Below are 14,915 nucleotides of genomic sequence, written 5' to 3' on the forward strand. Positions count from 1 at the left end.
AAATGACCAATAAATGTATGATATAGTGCTCAATGCCATTATTCAATAGGGATATGAAAATTAAACCTCAGTAACACTACACACCCACCAGAATGGCTAAAATTAAAAATCTGACAATATTAAGTGTTGCCTAGCATGTAGGTCAACTGGTATCTCACATTGATGGTGGCATGTATAATGATAAAACATTTTGAGAAGTTTTGTAGTATCCACTAATGCTAAAGTCATGCATTGCTTAATATTAGGGATAGATTCTGAAAATGCATCATTAGGTGATTTTTGTCATTGTGCAAATGTCATGAAGTATAATTACATATACCTAGGTTATATAGCCTACTACACACCAAGGCTATGGTAAGCCTACTTTCGTAAGTTTTGCTTGCCATATATATGGTCTGTCATTAACTGAAATGTTGATAAACAATGAGTGACTGTATATACTTACTTTGTGACCCAGCAGTTCAACTCTTAGTTTATATCTAGGAAATACAATTGCATATATCCACCTACATGTATGTGCAAGAACTCTCTTGATAGTTTTATTCCTAGTAGTTCCAAACAGGAAACAGTTCAGTATCCACTAACAGAATTAAAGTTAAATTAATGTTGATGTTTTTATATAATGGAATACTACATGGCAAGAAAAAGGAATGAACTGCTACATGCAACAACATGAGTGAATCTCTCAGTGGTCAGAGAAAGAAACCAGACACAAAAGAATACTCACTGTGTGGTTCCATCAGCATGGAGTTTAAAGACAGGTAAAACTAATCTAAGGTTGATATAAACTAGGAGTGGGAGAGGTTATTGACAGAGAAAGGACACAGATGATGGAAATGTTGTCTCCTTCTGCATGGTAGATATGTAGATGTATTCGTAGATAAAAATTCATTGAACTGTATACATAGACTTGTTCACTTTATTGTCTGTAAGTTATATCCCAGTAAAAACAATTGGGAAGCAAAGTGAATTTAAATGATCTCTCAGAAATCTGTGCCTACATGTTGTCCTAGGACTTGGTGTTTTAGGTCTAGGGACATAGGAGGTAGTAGGAGTAAAGGGAGCCAAAGGAAAATTGTCTTTAGCATTGCATTTATTACAACATCTCTTTTAGATCAACAGAGCCAGTGATATGGGCTACTTCACTGAGAAGTACAAGAACCAAATTTCGTAAAATGAAACGTGGAGCCCACCTGTGCCGAACATTCCCAGATGTTTCTCTCTTTTCCAGGGGGCTTCCCTCTAGGGACTTACTCCCAAGTACACATATGACTTTTAGGTGGAATTTAATGGAAAAATCTGGTGGACTTTTATCCCCAGGGGTGGCTGCTAGAGAGACAGCTCAAGCTCTGAAAACATTGGCCCAGGCTGCCCGTGGAGTGGCTGCATCCACAAACGACCCTGCAGCTGCACATGCCATGTTGGATTCTGCTCGAGACGTGATGGAAGGCTCGGCCATGCTCATTCAAGAAGCCAAGCAGGCCCTGATTGCCCCTGGTGATGCAGAGAGCCAACAGAGACTAGCCCAGGTAGGGTCGGGAATTGGGAATTGTGGTCAGCATCAGTGTGGAACTGTTGGCAGCCTGTCTCCTGGACACCTTTTTCCTACTGTGAACATTTCACTAAGTGGATATTTTCAGAACCTTCCGAAGTGCCATAGCAATGCTGTCCATACATGCTCTTCACTTCTGTAAGCCTCACCTAAGTACTTCCCACATTAATGTGAGATCTGCTTAATTTACAGTCAACAGAGATTGTGGAGGCCTGGTTGAAATCTGTCCGTAAAACATTATGATCCAGGACACAAGATGTTGGTTTTGGGCCTATGCATGCTTAAATGTGGTCCTTTTTCTAGCCTGGGAGACGAGGTAGAAATATTTGGTCTATCCATTCAAAGTTTTTAAATCTGTTTTTCCTTTACTCTTTGGCTGTGTATTTGACTACCTTATGAAACTAGTTGACTAGAGACTATTGAGGCAAAATTCTAGACAAGGAGTTAGTTGGAAAGAAGATGGTTAGATTAAAGGGACTGGTATGGCTCTCTTCCAAAAACCTTACCCTTACCTGAGAATACCTGTTTAAACAGGGAGCCCTCACAGCCCTTAAGTTAGCATGTGAGTAACTTCAGGGTGCTCAAAGCATCCACCTGCTCATGGGCATAGCAAGATGTGGAGGTGATGGAGCTAGAGGGTTGCTGAGCAGAAACTGACCATAGGCCTCTCTGTTACCCAGAGAACTGAAGGCCTGCTTCCATTCCATGACCTTTCAGTGGGGCCCTCAAGAAGGGAGCTGCTTCTATTGCTTTTGTTATCAGAAAACTTTGTTTTAGAACCTGACATAATATTGAATGTTTTTGAACCGTAACACATGGCTGAGAGAGGCTTTGGAGAGCAGGTGGGGTGTATTGTGTCACTGTGTCAGAGACTTTGCCAAGACAGGATGTTAACCCTAGTGGGAGGATGGGGCTTTGCTCTGGACAAGCAGCCTTTGATGAGGTGATTTAACATAGTAAACAGTGTCCGGTAGATACTGCCTGATAATTTCCTGACCTTTTTCTGCTCTGTGAACTGTCACTGCGCCTTGTCACATGTGCGAAACTGTTTGCACTAAAAGCTGATTTCCTACAGTGTTTTTCTTTCTTTGCCTTTTCAGGTGGCCAAAGCTGTCTCTCACTCTTTGAATAACTGTGTAAACTGCCTCCCTGGGCAGAAGGATGTAGATGTGGCCTTGAAGAGCATCGGAGAGTCCAGCAAGAAGCTGCTCGTGGACTCGGTGAGAGGTTCTGGTCTGGAGAGGGGCTTTATCGGGGCTGAACTTACCTTAGCTCTCAGCCTTCTCCTCCTGGGGATCTCTGAGCTGCTAATCTTTCTTGTAGGAGTGCTATTTCTCCCATCAATTTGCCTTTTCCTTTTTCCTTCTGATCTGCAAAGTTTCCAGGTGCAGCTTTTTAAGTTTACTTTTCCTTTGATCCCTTTTGTTGTTTGTAGTAGGGGTTATCCAGTGAGACAGGAAAGAGTATATGATCATCTAACCTCTTATCAGGGCGTCTTAGTGTCAATCAGGCAATGTCCAAGACTCATTCAGAGGAAGTAGTCAAGAATTTCAGCTGTGAGCCCCCTTCAGATGGGCTGTGTGCGTTCATCTTTGTTTCTTGTCTGCCTTATGCCTGACAAGCAATGTATGCAGAGAGGTTTATAGAGTCTATCTTAACTCTTTAAAATTTTTCATAACTTGTTAATGTTCTGCTAGTGACATTTCTGTAGCAAAGCTACATAGCTATATTATTAGCAAAGACCACTAATAAACAACATTGGTGGCTATTAGTTTGGAAGATTAGCACTTGATCTTTAATAGCATCTGCTTTTCAGTTTTAGAGAGTTAGAGCTTTGAGAATTTCCATGTAAGAAAGTCAAAATAGACTGATTGTTCAGTGTGGATCCTGGAGTCCAGTCACTCAGATAATGAATCCTGATGCTGCCCCTTTGGAGACTGTAGCTCCTAAGGACAGTTGTCCTTGCTATTTTTAGATCCACTTTGTCTGGCACTGAAATAGGTGTTCAATAAATATAAATAATGTACGAATATATGTATATTGAAGGTCCAGCATAACATGGGCTCAGAACACAGGGCCTTCTAGTCTTGGTGATTCAGAAATGTATCCCTAGAGAGTTTTTCTTCCCTCTGCTATCATTTCCTTTATCTCATACACTGTCAAATTTCTCATGGATGTGCCTTCTTGTCCCTGTAGTTACCTCCAAGCACAAAGCCTTTTCAGGAAGCCCAGAGTGAACTGAATCAAGCAGCAGCTGATCTGAACCAGTCTGCTGGGGAAGTGGTCCATGCCACCCGGGGCCAGAGTGGAGAGCTGGCTGCAGCATCCGGGAAGTTCAGTGATGATTTCGACGAATTCCTCGATGCTGGTATTGAGATGGCAGGCCAAGCCCAGGTGGGTGTCTGGAATTAACCCTTGCCTCTCTGCTCTGAGAACTGTCCACCCTTGAGGCTAATTGGGCACGTAGAAGTGAGGCCACACCGTCATGTTCTCTTTGCTGCTTCAGAAAGCTTCATGACCTCACAGGAAAGGTATTCCCAAAGATGCTATCAGCTGTGTGTGAAGTACCTCTTGGAGATGAAGGATAACATTTCCCACGGTCCTCCAGCAGAATCTGTTCTTTGACTTTTTAGAGGGAGTGGGGGAGAAGGAAAGAGAATATTTAGCAGAGATCAATACACCTCTGCATCCTGTATACTTCAAATGTAGTGTAATATAGTAAAAAATCATGGATTTGAGATTCATTGGACCCATTTTAAGGGACTGTCTAATACTGAGTGTGAAATGATTTAAAATTACCTCCCTGTGATGAATAGATAATCCTCTTGTTCAGAACAAGGGAGCATGACCAGTCTGGTGTCAGCTTATCGGGCTGTTTTCTCCTGAGCGCCTGTGAACTCCTTCAAAGATAACCAGGGTATTTCTTGCTCTGCCCTGCACAAAGGTTGTCCCTCAGATGGCAAGCTAGGTGAGAAATGTGTTCTTTCCTGATTCAGGAACTTCTAGGACACCATCAACTCTGGATGTCCAGGCAGTGCCTATGGCTCTTGCCAGGCTGAGTTGTGTGAACTGCTGGACCACTCCAGCTCCAGCATTGTTGAGCAAGATGCTGGAATCGTGGCCTGGGCTGTGCACTGACGTGCTCTCTCGCACTTGCTCTTCCTCCTTTCTCCTCCCTCCTCCCACTACCCCCCCCCAGCCTCCATTTATGAGGCAACGCAGCTCTTTGCTGATCCACTGGGGATGATTTCTGCCCTGTTGCATGCATCTTGGTCTGTGTATCTGTTTGAAGAAAGATAGACACTGGTCACTGTCTCAAGTTAGGCATCCGCAGAGTAATTGGGCTAAATGCAGCCTATACAGATAACTCACTTCCATTATGGCTATTCTCCTAGTGCTCTGAGTACTTCCTAGGAGAAGTAGATAACCTTTAAATACTCTGGCCCCTTTTGACCTTCCAGACGAAAGAAGACCAGATCCAAGTGATAGGGAACCTCAAGAATATCTCTATGGCATCCAGCAAGCTGTTGTTAGCAGCCAAGTCTCTCTCTGTGGATCCAGGAGCCCCCAATGCAAAAAATCTCCTGGCTGCAGCTGCAAGGTAAGAGCGGGACAAAATGTGCTTTCGTGTGTAGATAAACAGCGCTAGTGTTTGAAATGTATAGCCGATACCCAGCTGCTTATACTGTGCAAAGAATCAGTGCTGCCCTTACGTTGGCAGAGATAGAATCAAGTGTGATGGAGATAATGGTATTTTATTGGCCCATTTTCATGTGCCTTGCTCTCTGTTTTCACTTAATTCCTTTTCAGTAGGATTTGGTTAGTCATAAGGCCCCCATTGATATATAGAAATGATGACTTAACTAGGTTTTTTAAAATAGTGTCACATGTTTCAAATTATGAAAGTAATATATGCTCTTAGGAAAAGAAATCAGAAAACACAAGTATAAAAAGAGAAAACAATGTTCAACTAGTGTGCCAGCATTTATTGAGCACTTTTTCAGCGACTGGCGTCAATGTTAATTAGATGGATTTAAACATGTCCAATTTGTCACATGCAGGAAGGTTCGAGTTTCACCTGAATGGATGTTGGTGGGAACAAATTGTTTTTGAAAACATACTAGAACGTGAATCTGAGTTTGGGATGATGTCAGTGTCCTCCTTTCCTATTGTTTTCACCAACGAAGTGGAGAATATAATACAGTTTCTGCTCCAGGGACATGGGCAATTTAGTTCAATAACTGCTGATTGAGTGCTGATATGTGGAGAAACTGCAGGGACTGCCCAGGAAGCCCTCATATTAACAATTGCACATTTGTTTTCCTAAACCCAGAGGTTGGGGTTTTTTATGTCTGTGGTGGTTTTCGTAGCATTAGTTGGCATTTTTTTATATATCGGAGAGGTGACAACAGTGAGAGAGGTGACTACATAATGCAGGGCAGTAGTTTGTATAGCATAATTGAAAACCTTTTCAAAATGTGCAGATTAGTGATTTTAAAGAGCATAGCTTCAATTCTACTTAATTTTTAAAAACTGTGCTGTTGAACATCTGTTTCTGATATAAAACCCTCTCTCGATCACCCTTTCTTCCTACAAAGAACCTTTGGATAAAGCAGCTGATGTTTCCAGGTATCTGAATTCAGATGTTTTTCATTATCTTTAAGTTTTTGCATCATTTCAAGATTGCAGTTCCTAACTTAGAATGTGTTACTCACACTTAAATTGTAGAATAAAAAGGAGAGTATAAATTAGTCTTTTGAAAGGAGATAGGGAAACAAATCCAAAAGTGGTGCTGGTGCCTTGACTCTGTGGGTAGCTTCAGGCCCCCTGGTGGTGACATTGAGGAAGGACCTGGACCTGGACCTGGGGGAAACTTTGCCTCTGTCCTGGCTTTCAGCAGCTGATAGGGAGTTCCTTGTCTGACGGTCTCATAACCAAATGAGAACTTAAAAATCATCATGTAAAATGATTGTCTCGGGATGGTACTGTTGCAAGATGCTGGCACATTCCTCCTGGCTTCTTGGCACATGTTGCAAATCTGTTCTCTAGAGATTTACCAGGTCAGCTCCAGCCAGGTGAGGTGAGTCAGGCAAGCTCCTCTTGGGAGGTAGAGATCTGCCTGACTGGGGGCATTCATTCAATTTCTTAAGTCATTTGTTCTTTACACAGACTTAAATTACCTGCCTAATATGGGATAAGCCCAGCAATGGGTAAATAAAACATGGCTTGGCCCTGGTGCAGCTGGGGCAAGGAGCATATACACAGAGATCTTGCTCACCACCCCTCCACCACCCACATTTTGTCTGGGCCTCACAATAGCCCTGCATATAAGTGGATGTGCAGCTGAGCACTAGGGATCAGCTGAGCACTGATCCTATTGCCTTCCCTCTTCTTCACACACCCAAACTCTACTGCCCTTCATGTAGATGAAGTGCCCTTCAGGGATGTCACTGTGCAGACCCAGGCCTGGACCATCTCAGCCCTGCCCTGCTCCTGTGTCAGTTGACTTGTATTGTTTGTTCCTGGTTTATTGGTTTCTGATGCCTAGTGAGGATGATCCCCCACACCTTGTTAGTGACTCTTCTCTCCAAGTTGCCCTTTGGTTTGAGCTTCCTGTCTGGCACACTCCCTCCTGTCTCCAAGGACTGTGAAAAAGGAGCCAGTGAGCAGCAGTTCCATTCTATAAAAGAGAAAAATGTAAACTGGTCTTTTAATCTATCTATTGTTAACCTCTAGAATGTTCTCTTCCTGTTATCCAATCAGGAGCTCACTCAGATCTGACTTTTCTGATTGCTCCAGTCCATGTCAGGGGCACCCTTCCATGCAGAGCCCACACCCAAAGGCAAGGCTTAAAATTTTTCCTGTGCTTCCTGCAAGTTCCATCAGTGTCTGGCCTGTCAGAGTTCCCAAGTCCCATGTGTCCTGTCTGCTGTTATACCCAGCACTGCTTCCTTTAGCTCACTTTCTTTGTGTCCTGTCTAATCATAGTCTTGCTTCTCCAACTAGATTGCAGCAACTTGCTGTCTTGGAGAGACTCAAACTATATTTTTTGAATCCCTAAGTCTTGTACACATCAGGCCCAAATTACAGTTGGATTTTGGTTTGTTCTTTCTCTTCTCAAGCACCTCCTTAGAGGAAAGGAAATGTCTGATGTTGATTTTTCCCTCTAAGCCTCTTAATATGTAATCACAAGCATGAATCATTTGATTTTTCTTCTCTTACCTACACCCCCAATTTCATCTCTATTTAAATTTCCCACAAGAGCTCCCAAACTTTAGTTAAATCAAATGAGTGTCTCTGAATACGAAATGACACTTAGGTTTGAGAGCCCTTTTTAACCTCTGAGGTTGTAGGTGCTAATTTCTTAAAAACCGAGGATGGCTAGATATGCCTGCATAAGAATATCTATAAGATAAAAGAAAATGCTGTCTCTTTATGGTAGAGTTATGACATTTAACTTTCTAATATTTTTAAAAATAAACTCATATAGCTCTCATTAAAAATCATTGTGGAAAAAAAGCTACAGTTTAGGCCGTTTTGGATGTATCTAGAATAGAATGAAAATATTGCCCATTTGGCCCCTCTTTTTTATGATAATGTAACTTGGTTAATTCATAATTTTTGGTAGATTTACTGAAATTCTTTCTTTAATACAGTCACTGTTAACATTTTGATATTTGTCATTCTGTCATTTTTCTAGTCATATCTACAATTGTGGGTTCACATTGTTTATACTGTTGTAAATTTTATTTTACTTATTTTCTGACATTAGTAATATGCTATGCATTATGACTTTTAATAGAATGTTATTGTAGACTCCACATTTATGTAGTCAATCCCTTATCATTGCATACTTGGGTTGCCGCCAGTCCTTTACTCTTATAAAAGAACTGCTGTGATTTGAAACATAAAAATATTATTTTTTATGGTCAAATATACATAACCATTTGCCTCCGGGCCACTAGTTTCTTATTTCACTATGTATTCCAGACTCTAAAATGAGTTTTGGGAATAAATGTTACCTAAACAACAGTCCTTAGTCTGGGATCAATACTAAGCAAGCAATTCCCTCAGACATACGATACTGTGCTGGCATTTCTGTGGATTACCCAACCACAAATCCTCAGTCTGTTGGGGACTTTTTAACCCAAATTTTTATATAAAATTTTTAAAAAATATTTACAGAATAGTTACAAGAATAGAACCCCGAATAGCTCTATATTCTCTCGATTCACCAATGAGAAACACTTAGTTTTTAATGGAAAAAATTGTTATATAAAAACTGTTTTCAAAAAATCAAACAGAAAATATGGAAAGAAAGCAGCTAAATGGAAAGCTTGTGTGACCTCTCAGTGTACTTTCCAGTGATGATGTCACAGGAAGACACCCTTCACCCCATGTTGTCATATATGGACCTGTCCTCTCAGAGGTGTGTCTTGAAGGCCACAACACAGGACATGGTGGTGGACTCTGAGTGTCACTTGGAGTGACTACATTATGGACTAGCCCCTGCAAGGTGGCAGCAACAAGGGATTTGTCCTGCTGTCTCACTTGTTGTTTCACTTTGCACTGTGAAGAATACAGCACTTCCCAATGACACCTTAATTAACCACTATTTCCCAAGTAAATGAATCACCAGAGTCAGTCTTACAAAAACTATTTGGGGATTCTTTCTTGAGTTCAGGAATGTTTTTCTTCTTACCATCACCCTCACTAAATTTAGATTTCAAAGCAGTATCTCCTCATCAAATAATTAAGCCGGTTGCTTTTGTAAATCGGCAACATCATTTTCCATCTAATTTGATATTCTGTGGAAAGTTGCAAAGCTAATTTAACTACTAAAATGAGGCATCTTTTATATTAGGTGGTGTTAATGATTAACAGCAATATGTGCCCTATTTTCATTTTGTTTAAGTTGCCTGTTAGCAGCCCTGTCAGAGTGTGGATATTATGACCCTGCTAAACAGTGATTACTAGTCTGCTTTGGGGTAAGACAGGCATAGGTCATTTCTGCCCCTTTCTTGTCACAGCCCCTTAGGGGATTAGCTTCTTTGCTTTATTCACTTATAAAATGCAAAGGTATTTAATTTTGAGACCAGCATAAAGCTACAATAATCAAAACAGTATGATATTGGTGAAGGAATGGACACATAAATCAACAGAATAGAATGAAGTAGACCCATGCAGATAGGGACAAGTTAATTCTCAACAGAGTTGTAAAAGAAATTGGGTGGAGGGCCTCCCTGGTGGCGCAGGGGTTAAACACCGCACTGTGAGGCAATCCACAGCCTCTGCAGCACTATCCAATCCCCGGCTGGCCAGAGAGAAACCCACATGGCAAAACAGACCTCTCTTGTCTCGCCCACTGCTCCCCTCAGCAGTGTATTTCAGTCAGTCTACCTGTTCTATTCCCCACTCTGTCTCTGGTGAATCCTCTCACCCCCCGCATCTCTGGCCTGTGCCCCAGCTCTTGTATGCATAAATAAATAAATCTTTAAAAAAAAAAAAGAAAAGAAATTTGGTGGAGAAAGGGTAAACTTTTAAACAATTGGTACTAGAATAATTGGATTTTCATGTCTCCCCTCCTCCCCAAAAAGAACCTTGACCATATTGCACACCTTATTTAAAAAAATTAACTCAGGGCCTCCCTGGTGGCGCAAGGGGTTAAGATGCAACCTATGAAGCTGTCGGCAGCCACTGCAGCACGAGTTTGATCCCTGGCCAGGGAGCAACTCACATGGCGCAGCAGACCTCTCCTGACTTGCCTGCTGCCCCCCCTCAGCAGTGTATTTCAGTCGATCTGCCTGTTATGTTCCCCACTCTGTCTCTGGTGAATCCTCTCACCCCCACACCTCTGGCCTATACCCCAGTTCTTGTATGCATAACTAAATAAATCTTTTAAAAAAATTAACTAAAAATAGATTGACACTTTTTAAATTATTTATGTCTTTACCTAAGATGAAACAGCAAGAGTTGTTCAGAAGGTTGGAATCCTTGCAGTGTAAGAAAAAAGACATCAAGACTGACATCTTAAATTCTAAGAAGAATAGAAACACATGTAAAATCATGCAGGGTCTCTAACTCCTAGAAATGTTCACAAAGAAAATGGCTAGTTTAAAGAATTCGGGGGTAGCAACTAGGAACAAATCATTCATGTAGGATTTCATGGAAAGAAGAGATTTTAAAATCATAGACAGTTTACTATATGTCTACAGTGTTTTAAAATATACAGTGTTTTATAAATACAGAGTATATATGTATGCGATCCAAAATATGATCTTAGTTCTATGGGCTGCTAGAAAAGGCTGTTCTTAAAAGACAATGTGAATATGATCTCATCGCTATTTGCTACTTCCTTGGAATTCTTTCTTATGAATTTATTAAAAGATAGTCATACTTAAGAGAGCTGCCAATACTCTTAAAGACTAAATCAAATGAATAGTCAGAAGGAAGGTAGAGATTCTCATTTTATCTTTCCTGGGTGTGGTTTGTTTTGGGTTGTCAGAGCCTTGAGGAAGAGCTCTCACGGAGACCCCAGGCTTTCTAAAGTGAATCAGTTGTATTTCTATTGAACCTGTGAAGTATTGTTGGAAAAATTACCATTGATCTTTACAAAACAAAACACACTTTTTGCATTTCTGTTACAGAGCTGTGACAGAGAGTATCAATCAACTCATCACTCTATGCACCCAACAAGCTCCTGGCCAGAAAGAGTGTGATAATGCCCTACGGGAGCTCGAGGTAAGTCCCTGGAAAAGATTTAAGAATGTATGTATGTCCTTTCCACAAGGTTACCTGCTTCTCCTTTGTCCTAGCCTAGTATCTTTCCTGGGGAACTATTGGCGTCAAAGTTCCAATGCAAGTGGGGAGAAAACTGAAGAAGCATTAGATTTGGTGGGATTGTCATCCCTTATTTCCCTATTTCTGCTAGAATAAGGGTTATTTTATTAAAAGATCCCTTATTTCAAGCACAAAGAGACCTATGGTATTGGGCTGAAGATAAACAATCTCTACCTAAAACATTTTGGAGTAATTATTCCAGGGCAGTTGGGAAAAGCTGGGATAGATGTCCTTTTTGAGTAAAAATGATTTCACCATGCATCTTATTTTGTGACATGCAGGAGGCACATAAGAGGAAACCCAAGAATAACACTTATTATATGATCAAGGTGACTGTGGGACCTCTAGTGGCTCAGAACACAGTGTGGGTTTATTTAAATTTATATTAATACTTCGGACTTGTTTATAAATGAAAATTAGTATTGAATGTATGTCGCATTCAGTGTATTGAATATAGTTAAACAAAATCAGTGTACCTACTTGCAAGTAAAGTATTCTTAACCAATGCAAGTTACATTGAAACAACCCAAATGGATTTGGGTTGGTTATATTCAATATACCTTCAGTTTTCTGGATAATTAGCATGGATCTGGCACAGTGTGTATATCCCTTGCATCTACTGAAGGGTTTGATTGAGGCCCAGTCTGATGATGGCAGTTACATTCTGAAGCATTCTGAAAACTGTGGACATTGTTTTATACGTCGGGTGACTATTTTGTTCATGATGTTTACATTTGCAAATAAAAAATGTTACATGGCCTGTTGACTTAAATGGTCTCTGTTGGCCTACATGCAAATTCTGTCCCTTAGTGAGATCCTTGTTGCCAAAATTATGATTAATTTAGCATTGCTATTATTAAAACAACTGATTATCTAATATGGGGCATGAGGTTCTTCAATGAAATGAGCTCGTCCGTGCTATCCTCTTTTCCCTCAAATCTTTTAAGTAATCATCAGTTTCCACCATTATTTTTTACTGACCCTTTGTAATTCAGATGACTTTGTCTTTTTATTGGCTGTACCCCAAAGGCTGGTGGGTCCTTTACAGATGTGATGTATGTTCTCACTTACTGGGGAAGAGATTGAATAGCTATATCCTCAGACTTTCCTCCCTTGTAAGTGAAGAAACTTCATTGCAACATGAAAGCTAGTAACTGATCTTCAGTGGCCTGGAGACAAAGAAGAGGCAAGCCCATTTCCTTGATAGAGATATAAACAATAGTGGATAGTTTGTATAATTTTTAATTAAAAACAAGTGAACTATCCTGGGGGCAGTTTTGCAAAGTTTCCTTCTTTCATGCCTTTTCTTAACTTTGCTGAATTGAAAACTGTAGGTTTTACTCATCATGAAGAAATAAATTAATGGATCCTTGAAATTTGGACTCCTTGGCATTATCCAACAGAGAAATTAAATATTTTGCCTTGCATAAATATGTTGCCTTTCAGATTTACTTAAGGAAAAAATCTCCCCCCTTTGTGGACAGCATGTTTTTTCTTCAAAATTAAAAACAAGAGAGTCCTCTCTCTGTTAACTGGAGATGCCATCCTGCTCCTCAACCCCAATCAGGCTTGGGTAGCTAACAGGAAATCTGAAGACACGGATACTCTGATTTCAATTCCTCAAGAATTTATATGTGTGAATAAAAGAAAAACCATGCCTAGATTCCTGTATGTGGAGGGAAAGTTGACAGTTGGCACTTATATTGAATTTCTTGTGCTCTGTAACCCTTGCTTGTTTTTGATGTTGTGCGCTCCTCTGCAGACTGTCAAAGGGATGTTGGACAATCCTAATGAACCTGTTAGTGACCTCTCTTACTTTGACTGCATTGAGAGCGTGATGGAAAACTCCAAGGTAAGCCTGTCTGTGCCACCATTCAGAAGTACACATTGCTTCTTGGCGTGGAGAAAATGTAGATTGCCTGTGTGCCTCTGCCTGTGGCCTCCCTCTTGGCTGCATGTATCACAAAGCCTTATTGTGGTGCTCTCTGCTCAAGTGCATCTCAAACTTGATTGTACATTGGCATAACCTGGGAGGCTTGTTAAATACAGGTTGCTCCCACCCTGTGCCACCTCCCCCACCACCACCACTACCCCCATCTTTGAGCCAGTAGATCTAAGAAGAAACAGGTCCTGCCTGTGTGGCCCAGGAGCCACACTATACATAATTTACTATACATAAATGTGCCTGCTTATGCGCTATCACAGATAGCCATTCTCTTTACCTGTGACTAACCTGCTGAGGAAAACCCTTCAGTGACCTTAGCTTATGTGAGACCCTTGTTGGCGTTCTTATTGCCATCCATCCATGGCATACATTCTCAAGGGCAGTGAAAATTGTGAGGGGGGAAAGGGGAATTTGGGGGTGAGGATGAAAAAAATCTAAGATAACACTTATTTGTGTATCCCTAAAAATTCTTAATCTACTCAGGAAAATCTCATTTCTTAATGTTTGATTTGATGGTGTTGGAACTGGGAGAGGAGAAGTTTTAAAAACATGAAGGGGAAGGGCCTCCCTGGTGGCGTAGCGGTTGAGCGCTGGGTTGTGAAGCTGCCCACGGCCTCTGCAGCGCCGGTTCAATCCCCGGCTGCTCCCCAGCCACCGGAGGAGGGTCCCACATGGCGTGCAGACGTCTCCTGCCGCCCGCTGCTCCCCTCAGCAGTGTACTTTGGTCCTTCTGCCTGCTCTGCTCCCCGCTCTGGCTCTGGTGAATTCTCTCACCCTCCCGCGCTTCTGACTGTACCCAGTGCATGTATAAACCAAACAAACAAACAAATAAATAAATAAAAAACATGAAGGGAAAAAGGTTGAGAAATAGTGACCAATGATGGTCATACTAGTGTCTCCTGCATTTGCTTCAGAAGCAGAAGATTCAAGTGAAATGCATGTGAGATAAATGGTGAGACATTGAATAGTTATATGCTGGCTTTGTGCTTGGAGCACAGGAGCTTGTTTACATTACTTTTTTTAAAGATTTATTTATTTATATAAGAACCGGGGTACATGTCAGATGTGTGGGAGGGTGAGAGGATTCACCAGAGACAAAGTGGGGAACAGAACAGGCAGATCAACTGAAATACACTGCTGAGGGGAGCAGAGGGTGAGACAGGAGAGGTCTGTGCGCCATGTGGGATTCTCCCCAGCCGGCCAGGATCGAACCCATGCTGCAGAGGCTGTGGACAGCTTCACAGCGCAGCACTCAACTGCCTGCGCCACCAGGGAGGCCCCTACATCATTTTTACATGAGTTTGGAGGTGATATCTATACTGGTGATGTTTGGAGGACTCGCTTTGCAGTGGGCTAAGACTACACAGGATACTTTATGGTATTATGGATTGTCCACATACTTAGAGCCAAAGAAATTTGTTCTTCTTAGGTAATGTGAGGTTTAGAGGAAAGAGGGAGTTACTATACATACATATAACTTCTAACTTGTTTGTCTCACTAGTCCTTAGGTAAACTGGATTATTTTTGTATAAGCAATTTTAGGGAGTGTATTTCATGCCCCCAAGCAAGATCACTTAC

General features: G+C 41.3%; 1 protein-coding gene across 14 annotated transcripts in view; it reads left to right on the forward strand.

Annotated features, from left to right (window-relative positions):
- Nucleotides 1–14,915, forward strand: part of TLN2 (talin 2) — a 451,133-nt gene that overhangs the window by 341,751 nt on the left and 94,467 nt on the right. For all 14 annotated transcript variants that reach the window (XM_054687829.1, XM_054687842.1, XM_054687839.1 and 11 more), the window contains 6 exons: nucleotides 1,321–1,529; nucleotides 2,653–2,772; nucleotides 3,749–3,946; nucleotides 5,014–5,153; nucleotides 11,200–11,293; nucleotides 13,155–13,244. In XM_054687829.1, coding sequence (XP_054543804.1) covers nucleotides 1,321–1,529; nucleotides 2,653–2,772; nucleotides 3,749–3,946; nucleotides 5,014–5,153; nucleotides 11,200–11,293; nucleotides 13,155–13,244 — 851 coding nt within the window. The remainder of the gene's footprint in view (nucleotides 1–1,320; nucleotides 1,530–2,652; nucleotides 2,773–3,748; nucleotides 3,947–5,013; nucleotides 5,154–11,199; nucleotides 11,294–13,154; nucleotides 13,245–14,915) is intronic.

This window comes from Talpa occidentalis, unplaced genomic scaffold (genome assembly GCF_014898055.3).
Source record: "Talpa occidentalis isolate TD23 unplaced genomic scaffold, MPIMG_talOcc4v2.1 talOcc4.11, whole genome shotgun sequence".
In the NCBI taxonomy this organism is placed as follows: domain Eukaryota; kingdom Metazoa; phylum Chordata; class Mammalia; order Eulipotyphla; family Talpidae; genus Talpa; species Talpa occidentalis.